Source organism: Dromaius novaehollandiae, chromosome 14 (assembly GCF_036370855.1).
Source record: "Dromaius novaehollandiae isolate bDroNov1 chromosome 14, bDroNov1.hap1, whole genome shotgun sequence".
Taxonomy (NCBI): Eukaryota; Metazoa; Chordata; class Aves; order Casuariiformes; family Dromaiidae; genus Dromaius; species Dromaius novaehollandiae.
Genome location: NC_088111.1, coordinates 3,364,558 through 3,383,315, shown reverse-complemented (window position 1 = coordinate 3,383,315; position 18,758 = coordinate 3,364,558). Strand labels below are relative to the sequence as shown.

General features: G+C 52.5%; 2 protein-coding genes across 3 annotated transcripts; one reads left to right on the top strand and one right to left on the bottom strand.

Moving 5' to 3' along the window:
• Positions 1–233: 233 nt before the first annotated feature.
• Positions 234–8,432, bottom strand: ATPAF2 (ATP synthase mitochondrial F1 complex assembly factor 2). Of its 2 annotated transcripts, XM_064520093.1 has the most exons (8): positions 8,092–8,432; positions 5,696–5,740; positions 5,259–5,404; positions 4,315–4,412; positions 3,194–3,274; positions 2,879–2,991; positions 1,531–1,646; positions 234–877 (listed from the first exon to the last, which is right to left on the bottom strand). In XM_064520093.1, exons 1-8 carry the CDS (start codon positions 8,219–8,221, stop codon positions 740–742), a joined length of 867 nt encoding a protein of 288 aa, XP_064376163.1. In that variant the 5' UTR covers positions 8,222–8,432; the 3' UTR covers positions 234–739. The 2 variants fall into 2 exon arrangements, with proteins under 2 accessions (XP_064376163.1, XP_064376164.1); XM_064520094.1 differs by lacking the exon at positions 5,696–5,740 and having other exon boundaries at positions 8,092–8,431.
• Positions 8,433–8,524: 92 nt separating this feature from the next.
• On the top strand, positions 8,525–18,215 carry GID4 (GID complex subunit 4 homolog). Its single transcript, XM_064520095.1, has 6 exons — positions 8,525–8,909; positions 11,191–11,250; positions 12,262–12,369; positions 13,147–13,248; positions 13,961–14,091; positions 15,337–18,215. The coding sequence occupies exons 1-6, from the start codon at positions 8,697–8,699 to the stop codon at positions 15,398–15,400; spliced, it is 678 nt and encodes a 225-aa protein (XP_064376165.1). The 5' UTR covers positions 8,525–8,696; the 3' UTR covers positions 15,401–18,215.
• Positions 18,216–18,758: the final 543 nt, after the last annotated feature.

The window sequence follows — 18,758 nt, the reverse complement described above, 5'->3', positions numbered from 1 at the left end:
TGCTCCGGTGCTGCAGTCAGCTCCCTGCTACTCCTTGGCTGCAAGGACAGGGCACCTAGCGTGGGGCAGGGGGGCTCAAACAGAAATGCAAATTGTTTGCTAGTCAGTGTCTGCTCAGCTCTGCTCTGTGTCTTTCTCTGCCTGCAGCCATCCCAGCATCCACCTAGAGGCTGGCAACTCAGGACCTACACCACGGTTTGGTTATTCAAACAAAAATACTCAGATGCATTAGCTTTCAGTATCTAGCAGGGATGTGTCTTTAATCAAACATGGAGACCCTTGTGTTACATACAGGCACACTGAGGGATGGAGAACAGATGCAGTGGAGTCTGTTTTCAGATTTCCATAACAAGTGTGTGTCAGGAGCTGGCAGCTATGAAGACATGTGGCATATGCTGGGTATGTCTGTGCCGTGCCCTGCCTTGTCCAGGAAGCTGTTTCTTTGGTGGGTGCTCCTCTAATGAATTACAGGCTCTCGTAACAAACAGGGCAGTTGTCTTGGGTGTGCAAAGGGATTTCACCCTGACCTTTCCTCCTCGTGGGCTCAGAACTGCTGGTGTTGCACTGCAGGAGTCAGTCCGAGCGGGGTATTGCCACAAAGTCCCAGCCCCTCATGACTGATCCGAGGAAAGATGTGGTGGCAGGATGGTGGTTACCATCCTCTGGGGAGTGCCAGCAATTCACAGCTGGGCATTTTCTCCATTTTCTCTCCTGCGCCCAGCTCAGCAGCCTGACAGCCTTAGTCCTGCAACAGCTTGTGTTTTACAGTTGAGCTCTCTGAACAGAGGTGAACAAAGAGAGTCCCAGCTGCTGCGCGAGCACGCAGCTCGCACAGATCGTAGTCATGGGCCCACTCCACACTGCCCCACCGCTGAATCTGGGGGAGAAGAGGAACACAAGTCAGTTCAGAACTGGATTATACATACGGCTGCTCAGCAACTCAGCCTCCCTTTTCACGTCTGTGAAACATGGGTAACCCCCTAGGAGCTGTGCAGAGCTTTGCTGAACACTGATTACCAGAGCAGGGACATCTCCAGATGAGTGCTGTGGAAGAACATGGTTGATCTGTACTGGGATCTAAGGCAAAGCACCTTAAAGGAAGGATAAAAAGATTCCCATCAACTTCAGCTGCCTTTGTGTTGGGGAGAGCTTCATGCCGGGACAGTTTCCGGTTTGTGCTCTCACAGCAAGGAAGTTACTAGTTTAGTGCCTAGCAAGGCATCTGGGCTGCGTAACCCACAGCAAGAAAAGCCATCCATGACTTTGCAGTTCAGATTAGAGGGGGAAAAGCAGCAATCTGGGTTTTGCAAAAAGAAACTGGCAGCCCTGAGAGCACTCCGGGCTGTTGCACCCATCATGTTGCTCTACGGCAGCACACTCCAAACTCTCTCAGACGGGGAGACTGGTGGAGTGGAACCTCTCTTGTAACAGCAGGCACTTCCACTGCCAGTTATTTGTGGTGGGAGAAGCATTTGTCATGCTGAGATTATTGCTGTTTGAATTACAGGGTTGTTCTGTAACATAATTTACCTGATATTCTTCCTCCAGGCGAGAAAGAAGCACGGCTTTCTCTACTGTAATGTGCCTGTCAATCAGACCCATGGACAGAATCAGAGATTTCAGCTGGGTGATTACATATTCTATACCTGGAGGGGGAAAAACCCAAAACAAACAAGATTCATGGTTGTTTTCTGCATCATTATAGCAATATCTCACATACTCTAAAGGGACAGTCAGGGTGTGGTAAGGGACAGTTGGGCTACAGTGCATCCTCAGGGAGATTGGCAGGGCCAGTGATATCCCCCAGTTGCATCTAGGTACTTTGGAGTCAGATCTGCAGTTAACTGCAGACACAAAATGCTGTTCTGGCCATTGTCAGTGCAGCGACAAAGGCTACGCCACAGAAACCACGCCTTTTGTTCTGCCACAAACCTTTGCTGTACAAAGGACCCGTCCAGGCCCCAGTACTCCATCCACTGCAAAGGAGCTCAGCTGAAAGCCCTCAGGATGAGAGGGGGGTACGTTGTTTGGTGATAAAAGGGCTGTCCACATCTATAATCGCTCCTGGAAAAACACTGTGCAAACTGTGCAGTGTGCTCTGCCCTGGAGGAACTGCGCCATCATGGGACACAGCTGCGGGGCTGGGCTACCGAAGCAGTGGAGCTCTTCCCTGCCACACCATCAGGCACGCGCTTGGCAAGACACCCCTCTTCAGGGTGGAATAGCTAGTGTTGACAGCTGAGGGACCGGAGCGAATCCCATGAACGTGCACAAGCAGGAGGAGGAGGAAAAAGGCACCCGAACCTCTGAGCTGCTGAGCACTTGTGACTCAGCTCACGTGGATGGGAAATGGGGGTGTTCTGACATGCACAGAGTCTGAGGAAGGAAATGACGTCAGACTCATCCCGCACTACCAGTCCAGGCCAGACCTTGATTTCAGGTCTTAAGCTGATTAACACCCAGAGCTTCCCCTTCCCCAGGGGACACACATGCCTTTCCCTTCCACCATGCTTTCCCATGTTACAAACAAAGGAAATGATTCATCAAAAAAAAATCTTTACGGGGGAAAAGGAAAGGCTTCTTAAGTCCTGTACTAGAAATCAACATTGTTAACTTTCCTTAGCTGCTAAGCTAGTATCTTCTGTGGGTCTTCTGTCTGCTGCTCATGCAAGTCCCGCATTTGAAGACTGGAGCAAAACAAACAAATTACTCCATTTCTTCACCTTTAGGTCTCCTTCAGCAGTACAAGCTAAGGACATTCAGCACATCAACAAGAAAGGAGAAACATTACGGTCTATCTTCTCTCACTTTGAGGGGAACTGTCTCCTTGACTCATACAGCCTGAGCTGAGGGCTCCCTGTGGCCCAGCCTCACTCACCTTGCAGAGCCCACATGTTGTAAGATGCCAGATGGCTGATGAAGGTGTCCTTGGTGCTGGCTGGGATGTTCGGCCCCGTGATGCTGGTAGAGGAGCCAATTGCCACGTTATACCTGGAACGATCACACTGTCCCTTAGACAAGCACAGGGCTTGTGCGCATTGTGGCTCTGACAGTCACAAGCACCGGAGCTACTGGCCTTGCACAGCTTACAACAGTGCTGGGGCCAGCATGACTGGTCCCAGTTATCACCATGCTGCCTTAGAGGCACAGGAGAGCATGGTATAAGGAGACAGAAATATCTCTGACCTCTTACCTTTTCTCAGCCCAGGCAACGATGGGATCCCATTCATTCTTCTGCAGCTCTGCCAAGGCAGCTGGCTCCTCCACACGATAGCTGGGACATTGCAGAATAAAACCACACTGGATCTTCACTTGCAAGCTTTCGGACTGCTCCCTGCCAGGCTGAGGCACACGTCTGGGAGGGGAGCCATCCCCGACACAGACAAAAGAAGGGGAGCATTGGCCTACTTTCCACCCAGGCAGCAGCATCTCTGATTGGGAACAATCCCTCCAACCCTTCCCTGAATTTGGAGCCTTTCGTTGTCCTAGAAGGGACAATTCTATCTTGCTAGAAAACAGACCAGCAAATCAGCCAACAAAAAATTACAGATAGCCCCAAGCCAGCCATGGGATGCAGCATGGCTTAGTGGTTAGAGCAGGAGATATGTCCCACTGGAACTATTTACATGGTGCCACTCCTCCTCCCTTGCCACGACCCAGCTGCTCAGCTCAGCACTCTCTGGTGCCAGCTGCCACCTGGCCCAGCCCAATGTGACCAAAGCCACAGACACAGATGGGGGGTGTCCTGTTCCCCTCTCCCCACAGGAGTTGAGCAGTTTCCAGTGGACAAACCTCAGGGGCTGGGACTGCAAGAGATGAGCTTGGGCAGGAGCAGGCTTGATCCTGCAACCCACAGGGACTTTAAGGACCAACGAGCATTCAGCTTGGTACAAGTAATCTGCGCTTTCCTTCACCTTTATACAGTACAGAAGGACTGGAGGACTGAGCCGACAGATTCTCCCAAGCCTTTCATAGCCGTTATCTTTTTCCCATGGAAATCTTCATTTCTTGCTGCTTCTGCCCCTGCCCAGCATGGAGGTGCCCAAAACAGACTGACAGAATGCCTGGTCCCTTTTCACCGTCCTACCTGCACCCTTTAAGTTTATGGAGATCCAGCAGGTTTGCAAAGGTAGCACTGGCCTCAACTAATTCAAACCCTTGGGCTAAAACCAGGAAAGATGAGAGCCCTGCAAGGACTCAGTTATGGTAGACATTTCCCTCACTTCTGCCACATCTGAATCCTCCAGCCACCTTTCTCAAACCACATCGCAATAGGACAGCCTCTGCACTAGAGGGTCCCTGATGGTCTCCTACCAGACAGTGTCAGTCTCCAGGAACTTCACAGCTGCGCAGATCAGCTGTACTTTGTTTCGCTGAGTAGGATTGTCCAAAGCTGTGTTGCACAATGTGGTCTGTGGGATAAAAACAATACAAACCACTGTTATTCAAGGCCTGGAGAAGCAGCAGCTTCCACAGTGCAAGGCTAAGCAGAAGCGGAGGAATTCAGGACAAGCTGAAGGAACTGAGTTCAGCTAGAGGGGAATGTGGAGCCAGAGCTTGGCTCACGCAATAGGAATCTTCTCACTGGCCTCAGATGCTGCTGGAGCAGGCCCACCAAACCAAGGGGAGAGGACTCAAGGACTGCCCCAGAGCTCTTCCAGTCTCCTTCACCACTTCCCCATGCCATTCCTGATAGTGCTGCCCAGTCCCTTCTCAAACTCCTCTGTGACACAGATTCCCCTCCCTAGCAGTAAGCCAGCTGGTATCTGACTGCCCTTAGAGCTGCAAGATTCTCCCCAGTGTATAACTGAGGTCCTGATGTCTTGTTCCCATTTCAATTGGCATTAGGACAATCTGTTCCCTCCATGTTCTGCATGTGGAGACGGCTCTCATGTCTACACAGTCACCTCAGTTTTAGACCAAGCCATCCCAATTCTACTGCAAATACTCAAGAAAGCTGTGGGAGGAAGGATGCAGAAGGAAGCATTTTCAGGAGATGCCCTCATCTTACTCGCATCAGAGCATGCCTTACATCCCAAACTGGTTCTTAAACCTTGCCCTGGAATCCATTCTGCCAGCTGGCAAAACCCTCACCAGGTCACAGTGAGCCTGGCAAACCCTTTTCATCCCCTAGCATTCTGAGTCTCTCCCTTTAATCCCAGCTTCCTTGATCCGACTGCTCCAAGCACATCACGTTCTGCTTCTCCGAAGCGCTGCAGCAGCGCAGCCGTCCTGGCACCCTGGCCTACCGTGCTCACCAGGTGCATAGTGTAGAACTTGATGGTGTCTTTCTGGGAGTCCCACTCTGTCGCCACTGCAATGGCCAAGGCCTCATTGGGGACAGTAAAGAGCTTGGCCTGGGGCGTTTTCAGCTTCCGGTGGTCCAGGTTTATTTCAAAGCCTCCTGGAGAATCAGAGTAGAAATCCTGGGGAATTAAAGAGGAGCACGCACTAAGGAACAACAGACAACCCCACAGAGGGAGCAGACTCAGAGCCAGAGCTGGAATCCAGCCACACAGTTTAGCTAGAACTGAGGAAAGGGCAAAGCAGGCTGAGGACAAATATCCTATTTGTATGACACGGGTTGCAGGTGTGCCACTGTCTCACTAAAGAAGCATGCAGTGACAACAACCCCCTCCCCAGGGACCAACACCTCGTCCCAGTCCCTCCGTCCACACCGAGTGGCCACACTCACCTTCTCCTTGCGAGATGCTAACATTCTGGTAAAACCGCTTCCTTTCTGGGGGCAAAAATAAGAGCCATTCAAAGGGCAGTCAGAGCAAGGTTCGGCCCCCTCCCCTGATTCCCACTATAGGTCAGAACAGATGGAGCCCTCGATGGTGTCGAGGCCCAGATGGCCTGGCCTCTTGTCACAAGGTCTTGCTCATTCATCCACACACTGAGCCTGGAGGCCTGCTGGGAGCCTCTCCCCAGAAGAGGGCCACAGCTCTCCTCAAGAATGCTTTTGCAACCAGTCTTGGCAGGCAAGCCCCCAGCCACTGCCTGTCCCAGGCAAAAGAGCCTCTCCCCAGTCTCGTTCTATACGTGGCAGTGGGGAGCAGTCCTGGCCTCAAGAGTTTTGCTGGGGGAAGAAGGGAAGGAGAAAGATATGGCACTGCCATAGACTGCACTCTGAAGCATTTTCTGCAGACAGCTTCCAAGCACCACACCGTTTCAGGGAACTCCTCTCCACCAAGAAAGTGTCATGAAACTGGTGGGAGAGCACGGTGCTGCTGTGCACAACTAGCAAGTGAACGGGCCCAGCTTTTCTTTGCTCCTAGCACCCAGGACTGGGATCTCAGCTCCATTCAAACTCACCAGCACCAGCTTTCTACAGAGTCTGGCAGGGGAGGTTTCCAAAGCGGATCCATCTTGTCCTTCCTCCCCAGTCCATACGGAGTTTCACTCTAGGCTCAACCTTTCAAAATTCCCCCATTACAATCATGTTTGACAAATTCATTTCCTGGACTGCCTTGGCTAACTCCATCTCACAGCTTGTTCCATTTCAGAATGACAAGAAACCCAGCAGAACTGAATTAGGAGGCAGGGTAGGCCACAGCAGTCTCCCTTGCCACCCCTGCCAACTCCAAACCCCCACAGTTCCAGCCCGCACAATCTCCCTCAGCGAATTTAGCTCATTCTCTGCTTTGACCTGCCACCTGCAGCTGATGAGCTTCCTGGAGGGATGCGGCTGCCTGCGTCAGCAAGAACTACAGCTCCCAGCACGCTGGGAGCACGCGGAGCAGGATGCTGCACCCCACCGGCTTTGGGCACAGCTCCCTCTACCACGATCACCCACAGAAGTGAAGAGGCCAGGCAGCCTGTGCGCAGTCGGCAGTCCCCATCCCTCGCCTCGGATGACGTCCTGCAGGAGCGTAGCCTGCAGTGTCATAACGGCTGGATCACGCCGGGGACATATCACGCACACTGCAGCATACAGCTGAGTCACCAGGGGAGGAACCACTCTCAGCTCCTGCCAGCCTGTGCATCCCACCCTGGCAGCTCCTGCTCCACTCAGGAGGAGGCCTGCTCTGCTCTACCAGCAAGGTGAGTCTCAGGGAATTACAGCTCTGTTTTATGAGCAGCCTCCTTTCATAGCAGCACTGTTGCTTACACTCCCAGCAGATGTCTGAGAGCCTGGATTACATGGGAATGGATATTGCACAGGTTCATCTCTCACTCAAAGCAGGACAAATCTGCAAACCATTCCCCTGACAAGAGCCACAGGATCATAAATCCTGAATCCCTAAGTCTACCTCCTGAACAGTAACGCAAACAGGCTGGGCTGCAGGTCTTTTGCTCTGTGCCACTCCATACCAGCATGTTCCCACGCCTCTACAAAGCACCAGCGAAATGGAAGAGGATCTGCTCAGGCTAAGCCATCTGCAAGTTTTGTGGCCTCAGAAAATGCCAAATTGTTAGGGCATAGTTTTGAAAAGATTCATGTACATGTACCCAAAAGCAGTCATTTTGCTGATACTCCAAAGAGCCCCAGGACATGTGTCCTGAAAATGTGCAGCCTCATCTCATAAGAAACAAAACTAATTTTGCTGTCCTCATATCTACATTTCCAGGAAGACCTGCAGAGGTGACACATTTCTGATGCTGATTCCTGAGCCACACCTGGGGGGCTTCCCCCCCGCCAAAAAAAAAAAAAAAGCCTTAAAAACAACCAAAGCCACAATAGCAATAACAACAAACCAATGCACCACGGGCCAGGCCCTGCTGTCGGTGAAAACCCTGCTGATGCCAGGACACAGGAGCAGGGGGAGACCCAGCATCTGCAGCCCTGTCACCAGCACCTAAAAAGGCTTGATGAGCCCCAAACCCAGGGAGGGGTGTGCTCGAATGCTCGTTAGCCTCCTCGGGGCGGGTTTTATCGCTTTCCATCCGTTTGACCCGTCCTGCCAGCGAGGGCCCCAGGGTGACCTTGACGGATGTAACCTTCCGGCCCCAGGGGGCCCCACCGGGAGACCACCCGGGACCAGCCCCGGCGGAGGAGGGAACGGGCCCCCCTTCCCCAAAAACAGGGACCCGCCAGACCCCCCAGGAGGGAGCCCCGAAGCCCCCGAGCGGCCCGTCCGCCCTCACCTGCCGGCGGGGCGTAGGCCCGGCCCCCGCCCGGCCCCGCCGCAGCAGCCCCGCCGGCAGCAGGGAGCGGGCTGGGGCGCCGGGCCGGCGGGCAGCGGCCCTGCAACAGCCGCCGGCAGCCGCGCCACATCGCGAGGCGAGGCGGGAGGCGCTCGATGGCCCTGCGGCGCCCGCCGGGAACCGCGAAGCCGCCGCCGCCACCCAGCCGCCGCCGCCCGCCTCAGCGCGGCTCCGCGGGCGCCGCCATGCTGCCCGCCGCGGGAGCCAATCCGCACCGCGAACGCGTTTTGCCCCTTCGGCCGCCCCGTCTCGCGGGAGGGGGCGGCGCAAAGACTACGCTTCCCAGGAGCGCCCGCGGCCGCGCCTGCTGGGAGAGGGCACGTGCCCCGCGCCGGCGGCCAATGGCCGCTCGGCACCGCCCCTCCCGCAGCGCCCGCGAGGGCCAATGGGAGCGCGCGGAGGCGCTGCCGGGAGGCCCCGAGCCAGGCAGGAGCGGCGGCCGCGGCGGCAGCGCAGCGTGAGGGGCGGGAGGGGGGGGGCGACCGGGCCGGCGCCCCCGGCCGCGCGCAGCCCCGGCCACGCTGGCGCCCGGGGACCCGCCCGAGATGCCGGTGCGGAGCGAGCGGTGCCGCGCGGGCGGGGCGGCGGGCTCGGCCTCGTCGCCGTCCTCCGGGGCGGCCGCCAGCAGCCTGGTGCCGCCGCCCCCCATCAACACGGCGCAGCCCGGCGTGGCCACCTCGCTGCTCTACAGCGGCGCCAAGTTCCGCGGGCAGCAGCGCAGCAAGGGCAACGCCTACGAGGTGGAGGTGGTCATGCAGGTGAGGGGCCCGCCGGGCCTCCCCCACGCCCTGCGCCCGGGCCTGGCCGGGCCTCAGGGGCCCCCCGGGGGCCCCGTCCCCTCCGGCCCGGCGGGGCCCAGGGCCGCCTCCTTGCTCACTTCCCCTCGGGCCTGCGTGCCCCCCGCGCCCCTCCGACTGCCCTCAGGCCTGGCCCCTCCCTTTGCCCCATTGCCCTCGGGTCTGTTCCCCCCCCCCCTTTCCTTTGCCCCATTGCCCTCGGGTCTGTTTCCCCCCCCCTCCCCTTTGCCCCATTGCCCTCGGGTCTGTTTCCCCCCACCACCACCTTTGCTCCATTGCCCTCGGGTCTGTTTCCCCCCTGCTCCCCCCCCCAAGTCTATTCTCTCCTACCACCCCTTCCCCCCCCCGCCGTAGCCTCTGCCTCCCCTTTGCCCCACTGCCCTTGGGTCTGTTCCCTTCTACCACCCTTTTGCCCCCCCCCCCCCCAGCTGTTCCCCCTGCTCCCTTGCCCTATTGCCTTCAGCCCTGCCAAGGCCCATGGCCCTGGATCTCTGCTCCATTCCTCTCAAGGCCTGGCCTGGGCTGGCCTTGCTGCTCTGGGCTGCAGGGAGGAAGAGCCGGAGCCCGGCTTAGAGTGGGAGGTGTCCCGAGGCGTTCCTACTGGCAGGACAGCCTGTATTTCAGGCCTGGCTGGAAAGAAGCAGGGATCCAGGTCCTGGCTGGCAGAGCAGGGCCCTGCTGGACCTGGGATCCCAGGGATTCCCCAGGCCTCCCCTGGCTGAGCAGGGAGCCTGAAGCGAAGCACAGTGGTTCGTCTCCAGCGGGAGTGCATCTGGGACAGCTCTTGGGCCCAGCTGTGCTGGGGGATCAGGGCGCTGGCTGCTGTGGCTTTCCCATTCCTCTCTAGGGTCATCGTCTCCTCTTGTGCTTTATTTTTAGTCCTAGACATTGGTATAACTGCTTAGGGTAGAGTTGGCGAGGTGCGGGGTCGCTAATGAATAGGCAAGCCAGACATCTGATGCATGCTTTCCCGTGAAGTGCCCTGTGGGTCACAGCTTTGTTCCCAGCTCGGTGACATGGGATCTGTGGGAGCCTGGCATCTTGTAACAAGTGCCGTGATGAAGATTGATGCATGGGTCAGTGTGGTGGAGTAATGTGAGAGTCCCGAGGTCAGCAGATGGGGTAGCATTTGAACCATACTGTCTGTTTTCCCATATGGTCCTCCACTTGTCAACAGCAGAAGTGTCCCTGGTGCAGCTTGCTCTGGTGGAGACATCCCATGGCTGATCAGCTTCACTGCACACTGCCGTCTCCCAAAGACTGGCTGTAGCTTTGCGCTAAAATTGCCGCTGTTCTGTGCGTGTCAGCTCAGAAGAGGTGGCTGTCTGCTCTTCCTCTGCTGAGTGCAGGGAAATGTTGCTTTTCTTTGATCGCAGGTGGGGAAGATCCATCTTCTCATAGTTGATGTCTGCACTTCCCTAAATAACTCGGTTCTTGCTTTGAAAACTGATCTGGGGATGTTGGGGAAAAAGCTTGGAAAAATCCTCTTGCTTTAAAGGCATTCAGAATAGGAGCAGCCCCCTACCTAGTTTCTGCACAGCAGAAGAGACAAGATGCAGCCCAGTAACTTGAAGAAGGGTGACGCAAAAGCATTAGAACTGGGAGAAGGGCCTCTTTCAAAACATGAGACATCTGTTTTGAACAGGCTTTGGTGTGCGACACCAGGCCTGAGTACTAGGCAGAATGTACAGACTACTGTGTAAGAGAGAGAGGAGGCGGCTCAGGCCTGTTAAATGGGTGGTCTGGAAAGCTCGGGGTGATACTTTCTTCTTCTAGCCTGAATTGTCTTGAGTAAATACATGCTTTTTGCTCTTCCCCCTCTTGGTTGCTGGTTTGGCTGGGATAGCTGAGTGTGTTAGTGATTCTGCCAGTGGTGCGCTCTCACTGAGAAAACTGGGAGTCAAGTTCCCTCTTGGTAGAGAGGGGGGTTTTACTCCCTTTGGAGAGCTCTGGACAGAAGATGCTGCCTCAATTTGAAGAAGCTGAAAGTGGGTGGAGTGTTGTCAGGACTGGGATGTGGAGGCTGTCAGAAGTGAGCTGGGCACTTTTAAAAGGATCTTTCCAAGTTGTTTTCAGCCTTGGGAAAGGAGGTGTCAGTTGTGAACACTGGAGAATAAGCTGGACAGTCTGTACCAGGTCAAGCAGAATTGAGCAGTGGAGGACCACAGGATTAGAAACTGCTTTGGATCAATTGGGTGCCTTCATGCACACACTTATGGTAGGACTTTGCACTCTCTTCTAGCATGTGGATATGGAAAACTCCTATCTCTGTGGATACTTGAAGATTAAAGGCCTTACAGAGGTGAGTGCTTACTGCAAAACAATAAGAAAAGATGTTTAAAGGCTTTCATTTTTCCTGGTAGGGGGAGAAGTTACCACCAGAAACAGAGGATGGAGGGATCAAGTATACAGTAAATTTGACCACAGAGTAGTCTAATAGCTCCAGTCTGTTGTTCTTGGAGGGTAAAGCAAGTATGAGGGGCCTTGATGGGAGTCCTGAGAGAATGAGGGAAGTTTATCTGGCATCCCTTAAGCTCTGAGTGGAACAGATTCTGACCTTGAAGTCCATTTTAGATACTCTGCCAGGGGTGGTGTGTTGCTAAAAGAAAATAAAACAAACAAGTCAGATCTTAAAGTACTTCCTTCCATATGCATCCACGAAACTCTCCTTGTGGTGTTGGACAGCGTGAGCGTTGTCTTATGGGGGTTCTCGTTCTGACTGTGTCTTTCCAAGTCCAGGCTTTTCCAGCTGCAGTGCACTATGTGTCTGCACAATTACTACTAAGCGCTGGAGAAGTTAGCTCCCCTCAACTGAGCCTGGTATTCCTGTGTGCAAACCCCTAATTCATCGCAAGTGCAAAGCTAAAGAGGTTACTCGGAGCACCTTCTCTCCCCCTTTGTGGTGGTTTAATCCAGCCTTCATACTCTGTATTTGTAGCAAACATGGCTAACTGCTGTGTATCAGCTGAGGAGCAGTGCTACCTCCAAATGGTCGCTTTGACCATCCAGCTGAGAGCTTCCCAGCTGTCCAGCCCTAACACGGCTCCTTCTCATTTCATGGAGTGAATAGAGCAGGGTGAAGAGACGACTGGAGTAAGAGGGTAGAGGGTGCATGTGCAAGTCGGACTTTAAAAGGTGTGGGACGGGACAAGTCAGTGTGCTGACCGGGGCGACAGGAGCACCAGCCTCAGATTGCATCGAGGTCTTGCCGCGAGATGCTGCTTTTTGCCAAGTCTGTGCGCCTTTATCTGTATGCGAGTTTCTGTCTCTAGGTGACAAATCTTAACTCTCTTCTGTCTCTCCTGCCTCCTAGGAGTACCCAACCCTCACCACTTTCTTTGAAGGCGAAATAATCAGTAAAAAGCACCCTTTCCTAACGCGCAAGTGGGATGCTGACGAAGACGTGGATCGTAAACACTGGGTAAATAGACTGCAGGGGGAGGGGAAGGGGAACAGATGTAGGTCTGGTGCATTGCTGGCTGAGCAGCTGGTTTAGAGGTGATGTGCAGAGCTTGCTCATGCAGGCGGTATGAGAAGGGCCTGGAAAGCTCTCCTTTGGGAGTCTCCTCCTCCCTCCTTCCCCCCACTGGGACCTTTGGCAAACTGCTGGCTGTGATCTCTGAGAAGGGAGGGGGTGTCTTGCTTTCCAATTGATGGGCCTGGGGCGGGAAGGGAACAGGATCGATTCCCATCTCTTACTCCCCCCAGGAGAAAGCCCTACTTGTTTTGAAGCCTTATGGCAAAATGGAGTAAAGAAGGGAAGAGGTGCCCCTCTGACGCAGGGGCAGGGTAGGTGCTGCCTGTGTCCCAGCCAAGGTACTGCAGTGCTTTTTTCAGGAAAGCGTGTCAACCGCTATGTCCTGGATCAGGGCCATAGGAGCCAGCTGATTGTCTTGATCTTTGCTGTTGTTTGCCAGACTTTGATGTTTATTACTTTTCTACCAAAATATTTTGCCCTGGAAGAGTATGGGCTTCCCCAGCAGGGCTGGCTATGGTTGTGGATGTCTGGCAGTGCTCTGTGTTCCCCAGTGCTTGTCCTGGAGTGCGTGGTTAGCAGTGCTCCAAGGAAACAGCAGCCTCCTTGGAGCGGAAGTCCTGTTCTGTAGCTGTTCTTCCCTCCTAAACAGTAACTAGTACAAGTGATCTCTGCTTCTGGAATAAGCATCTTGTCTTTCTTTTTTTTTTCTCCTCCTTTTAGGGAAAGTTCCAGGCTTTTTACCAGTACGCAAAAACATTTAACTCTGATGACTTTGATTACGAGGATCTGAAAAATGGTGACTATGTCTTCATGAGATGGAAGGTAAACTCTGCATGTCTCCGTCCCTGATGAGCTGCTTACAAGTGATCAACAGAGGCTTATGGTGCCTGCGAGCTTGTCTCTTTCAACTACTGCTGCTGATTTATTGAAAGCTTTCACCCTACAAACCTTGTAACCTACTGTGCTTACCAATCCCAATGTGACTCCTGTCTAGCCAGCTAATTGCATCCTTAAGGGCTGCAGTCATGCCTAAAAGCACAACAGGAAAATCTTGCTTGGTGGTGCTCCAAAGGATGAGAGAATTGATGTCTCTAGTCCCTGTGTGGGGCCTGGGCGTTTGATGCAGACTGGCCAGTCTGATTCTCTGTTCTTCAGCTGGATCAGTTCCTCCCTCTTTACATGAGTCTTGTGCAGCTGCAGGGGGAAGAAATCAGGCAGCTCTGATTTCTGATTCTGCAGTTGGCCTCTGCTTTGGAAGGGGCAGGTGTTGAACTGAAACCGATCCTGTGTGTTCGTTCAGACTGCTTCTGTTCTGAGTAATCTGCTTTCCTGTAAGATGCCTACAGTGCCAGGTGGTGAAAAAACATGCTGGTGTCTGTGGTTTGGGCTGCTACGAGTGCAGGGAATGCTCATTCAGGAGCTCCTTTATTTTAATGTGTGCTAATATTCAGTCTGGGAGGGCCGATTGCTGGGGGTTGGGTGGGGGGAAGTGTTTGACCAGCATTTTTACATACAGTCTGTGTTTTGTGTGCAGGAACAGTTCCTAGTTCCAGATCACACTATCAAAGACATCAGTGGTGCTTCCTTTGCTGGTTTCTATTACATCTGTTTCCAGAAGTCAGCAGCGTCTATAGAGGGCTATTACTACCATAGGAGTTCAGAATGGTAAGGAAGCTTCCTTCCCTGCGCAGCCTGAAGGGTGACTCCTCAAACAAGCAATGACTGTTCTGCTGGTCTGCAGCCTTCGGAGTGTCCACACAGCACTTCCTTGGGCTGGGGAGAAGTTTCAGTCTGGCAGCTTGAGCCTGGGTGGGGAGGGAGGACACCTGTGTCATGTTCGGCCAGAGCAGCCCCTTTCTATGGTATAAAATGCTGCCTGTTTGCACGGCCAGTGGTGATCAGGCTGGCAGTGTAGTGCGGAGGAGATGCAAGGTCTGGACATGTGCTGTGGCCTGTCAAAGTAATGGTCTGGTGTGTCTGAGGGGCGCGTTGGGAGGCAGATGCCAGCTGTGGTTCTCTAAAAGCATGCTGAAGCCTGGTCTCTGAGCTAAACACTCGCAGAGCCTGCCTGTTCCTGCTCTCCCATGGGGACAGCCAAGTGTGAGGCAGTCTGCTCTCACGTGCAGGGTTGGACTCCATCAGTTTGCACTTTGCTCAGTGATTCAGGCTTTGAGCTTCTCCGTGCCTTGGCCAGCATCCCTTCACAGGATGTCAGAGGGGCCTTCGAGGGGGAGCTCTGTGCTGTCTCGCATGTAACAGCTCTGCTACTGCTCCCTTTAGGCAGGAATCTTGTTAGGCCAGTGCTTTGCAGTCCAAGGTCCTCAGGGTGCTGCTGCAAGGCACAGGGAACAGTCACAGGTAATTGGTGGGTTTCTTCTTGCAGCCACCTGACAAGTGGCTCTGGAGAGCTCTCCTCCTTGTGTGTTGGGTAAATAATAATGGGATTTGTCACACAGCAAGCGAGTCTGTAGGGTGACTGGAAGCTCTCAGAGGGAGGCAAGATACCTGGGAGGCTCTCAGACAAAGCCCCTTGAGCTAAGCTTTGAAAGACCTGAGCACAATTTTCAGCTGTACCAAACACCTTTTGAACATGAAAGTTGTTAAACTTCAAAAGACGTCCTAAAACCGTAGTCAGCCTACCTCAAATACAGTCTGGCTACAGGTAGCTCAGAGGCATGGGAATGGAAACGTGAAGCAATGCTGAGTCCTCTTATCATTTTGGCAACACTGGTAAGTGGGTGTTAGGTGCCTAAACACCTTTGAGACTTTGGCCCTAAAGGGTATCAGAAAAGCCAGGCATCTGGATGTCTGTGACCTGCCAGACAGGAGCTGTTAGTTGTAGGGGAGGCCTTGCACAGAGAATGGCCTGCTGCATGTAATCCTCTCCTCCATCTTTTTCCTCTCTCCCAGGTATCAGTCATTGAATTTAACTCATGTTCCTGAGCACAGTGCTCCTATCTATGAATTCCGATGACAGCTGTCCAGAACTGATACCGCACAGAAGCAAACTGGGCAGGAGAGCATGGCCTGCCAGGAGAACTGTGTCCCTGTCGGAGCACAGGAATGCACGCTTCTCTCCTGCCCCTCGGACTCGCAAGAGAGAGCCTGAATGTTAACCCATCCAGCCCAAGGAGCGTGGCTGCTGGAGCTTGATTCTCCCTCCCGTCGAGTGGCGATTTGATCTTTAATCTGGTTTTAAGCTACCTTTAAATGCACTTTCTTATTGCACAGCTAGTTTCTCTATCACTGAAATTCTTCCCAGCCCTCCTCTGGAAGCTATTTCTCAGTAGCTGGAATCAGTGGTCTTTCCTCTGAGTAATGAGAAAATATAAGTTTTGTGCTTATATTTTCATTGTTACAGCCTGATATGGGTTGAAATTGCCAGGACTGAGGTTTGTTGCCCAGATTGCCAGCTCTGGTGCTCCCAGAGCCAGGCGTGATCCCGTGCTGGTGAGACTCTGCTTAGCAGAGAACTGCTCAGCTGCAGAGTCTGTCAGGGGAGTGTTGGCTGAGACAGGTGAGGCTTGAATGAATCTCCGCTTCACACTGGCTAACGAGGTTAGCCAGAGCTGCAGATCTTTCAGGAACACTGGCCCTTCGGAGCTGGGAGCTGTTCCGGTGTCTTGATATGCCATTGGGAATTAATTTGATATATGGACTTCCAGGCTCTCAGTAAAGTGGATCTGAACTCTGCTTATAGGTGTATATTTGCTCTTTACTTAAGTTAAGGGTAAAAAAGAAAAAAAAAAGACTTTTATTAAAAAAAAATATTTTTATGGCTCCTTTTCCCAAGGACCCTATGGCAAATGCACAATTACTCGATTACATTTCCCTGTTTTCACATTGAAAACAGGGAATGTCTGCATTAGTTTTTATATATGTGTATGTAATCAGCTAGCGCTTTGGGAAAGTAAACGGAGTACAAGTGTTGAACAGCACTGCAGACAGTTCTAGAACTGCTCAGCATTTGTACTTACCCTTCATGCTACACCAACACCACTGCTTGATACCTTTTTACAAGGCAGAAAAGAGAAAAAACAACAAAAAAAGTAGCTCTCTGACTTCGAAATGTTTCAAGTGATATAACTTAAGGCTTGTGTGCCAAAGTGTGTGTGTGTGTGTATGCGCGTGCGTTTTTTAAAAGGCATTTTAAAAGTTGGCCTCAGTTGTATATTTAATGTGACAGTCACACCTGCAGGGCTTTTGTGAGAGTTTAGTTTGCATTTTTTTTGGCTGTTAAAAACAATCCCCTTAAAGCAGGCTTGTGTCATGCACCAGCCAGGCAGGTTATGAGAATTGGTTTGCTGCCTGTGAGAGGAAAGCAAAGCCCTCTGCATACCTAGTGCTAAGGTTGTTTGGTTTTTCTTTCAACTAACTTTCTTCCTTTTTGCAGTGTGTCTGTCTGGTATATTGCAGCAGCTGAATTTCTAGTTAAAGCCTTAACAAGAAAGTATTCAGGTCTCAGTGAGCCCGTTTCATATATTCCAAATTGGGATCTTGTGTTGTTGGAGAAGTGGCCGGGCTGGTCTCATCAGAGGATGCAGTATTGAAAGCACCCGCCTTTTGCGTGCTGTTCTTTGCAGATGAATCCTTTCCCCAGAACAAATGGAGAGAGACCTGCTTAAACGTGAAGGCGGGAGACCCAGCCTTCCTGCAGGCTGGGAAGCCGCCTGCCGTGTTAGTGATGAAGGAAGCGTGTGCCGTTGTGTTGGTTGTTGCTGGTAGGTTTGTAGAGTAGCTCAAAGGCAAGTAGGAGAGCGATTCAAGAGGAGGTGGAGGGAAAGAGGGGCCTTCTCTAGGGGTGATGTGAGGGCAGAACAGCTGGGAGTAGAGTAGTTTAGAAACAAAGTTTCCCATTTTAGTCTGTTCCCCTTAGAGAAACTCAAACCCTTTGGAGGTGAGGGAATGTGCTTCTTACCGAGTGGTACTGGGAGATGTCCTGGTTTTTGAGACTAAAACTGATGGTGCTCTTCTGCTTTAAAGAAGTGAAGGGACTAGTCTTCTCCAAGACAGTTCCAGAAGACCGCTTTGCAAATGTAGATATTCTTACTCCATGGATTGTTTACATGCCTCTGGAGCTGTGTGCAATATTGGTGGTGACACCAGTCTCCTTTGCTCCCCAGGATTGTCACAATGCCAGTGTTACAGTCAGATTGTTAGCGTTGTTTAGTTGAAATACTACTGTGGTCACTTGTAGAAACTGGGTTAGGAAGGGTCCTGGGGTTATTTAAAACATATACCTGTCCCAAAAATTCTGAAGTTTTTCTCTGAGCCACTGAGACTTGATATTTTGAGAGAGGGGTGGGGAAGGAGTCCTTTCTCTCTCCCTCTGCCCGTCTCATTCCAGCCAGCTTGAAGCGTATTTCAGCTGATATCCAAAATTGCCAGATCGATGCCTCTTTGTAAGACATGTGTTGTGGATTCGTAGCAGGTCTTGAAGCCAAACCACCAGTTGTAACAGCTGAAAGGTTTGAAGGGGATGCCTGTGTTCAGAACTTTCCTTCTCTAAAGCCTTGATTTTGATTTTCTTTTTCTTTGAAGCGTTTGATAAGCTACAAAGAGCTGTTAAGTATGTTGCATTGTGGTGAAAGATAACTAACCAGGTGAGATTCTGGGGAGAGGAAGTAAGAAACTGGATATTTGAGTCTTCTGATAAGGTTGTGATTTTTTTTTTTTAAACTATGTTGGCTGAAGAATTAGTATATTTATGGATGGAATATGGAAAAGGGACTGGAAGAAGTATTTTGCAGAGCTATCAACGTCCAAATTAAAAATGAAATGTATTTACAGGGTCTGTGTCAGTGTGTGTTTGTAAACTAAAGCTCTTGGTTCGAGGGAAGAAGTATGCTTCCTCTTGCTGCTTAATATGTCCAGGAATTCAATAAGATACTCTTGGTCTTAAATGACCTACACGGGCTTCACTGGAGCAGGAGGGCAGGAAGCAAAGGGGCTCGCAGTTGTGTTACGGCAGGGGGAGGGTTTGCTGTGAAACCGCTATAGCTCTAGCGCTTTCCCTGCAAACATCTCCAGTTATCCCACTCCCTCTGCCCTGGGGAGCAAGGCAGCGCTGGTGGCCTGTTAGTCTGCAGAGCCCATGGCGCCCACACCTGCACAAGGGGTGTGTGAGGGGGTGCTGGTCCTGCTGCCCCCGCTCCCGCCCCAGCGTGGGGCTGGCTGGGCCCAGTGCATTTCCCATCCTGGGGAGAGGCTGCCTAGCTGTGGTGGGTGGCTATAAATAAGGAAATAGGCAGGCCCCCCCTTTGCGTCAGGCACCTTCCTCTGCCTCTCCCGGGAGTGAAGTCCCCCGGCGTTGTGGGGCATCCCCGGGCTGG

Bases quoted from the DNA above. Each gene is read 5' to 3' on its own strand.
- GID4 (XM_064520095.1), top strand. From the start codon at position 8,697: ATGCCGGTGCGGAGCGAGCGGTGCCGCGCGGGCGGGGCGGCGGGCTCG. The intron at 8,910-11,190 runs GTGAGGGGCCCG...ACTCTCTTCTAG, and splicing joins AGGTGGAGGTGGTCATGCAG to CATGTGGATATGGAAAACTC. The intron at 13,249-13,960 runs GTAAACTCTGCA...TTTTGTGTGCAG, and splicing joins ATGTCTTCATGAGATGGAAG to GAACAGTTCCTAGTTCCAGA.
- ATPAF2 (XM_064520093.1), bottom strand. From the start codon at position 8,221: ATGTGGCGCGGCTGCCGGCGGCTGTTGCAGGGCCGCTGCCCGCCGGCC. The intron at 4,413-5,258 runs GTGAGCACGGTA...TTTATCCCACAG, and splicing joins AGTTCTACACTATGCACCTG to ACCACATTGTGCAACACAGC. The intron at 1,647-2,878 runs GTGAGTGAGGCT...TTCCCCCTCCAG, and splicing joins CAACATGTGGGCTCTGCAAG to GTATAGAATATGTAATCACC.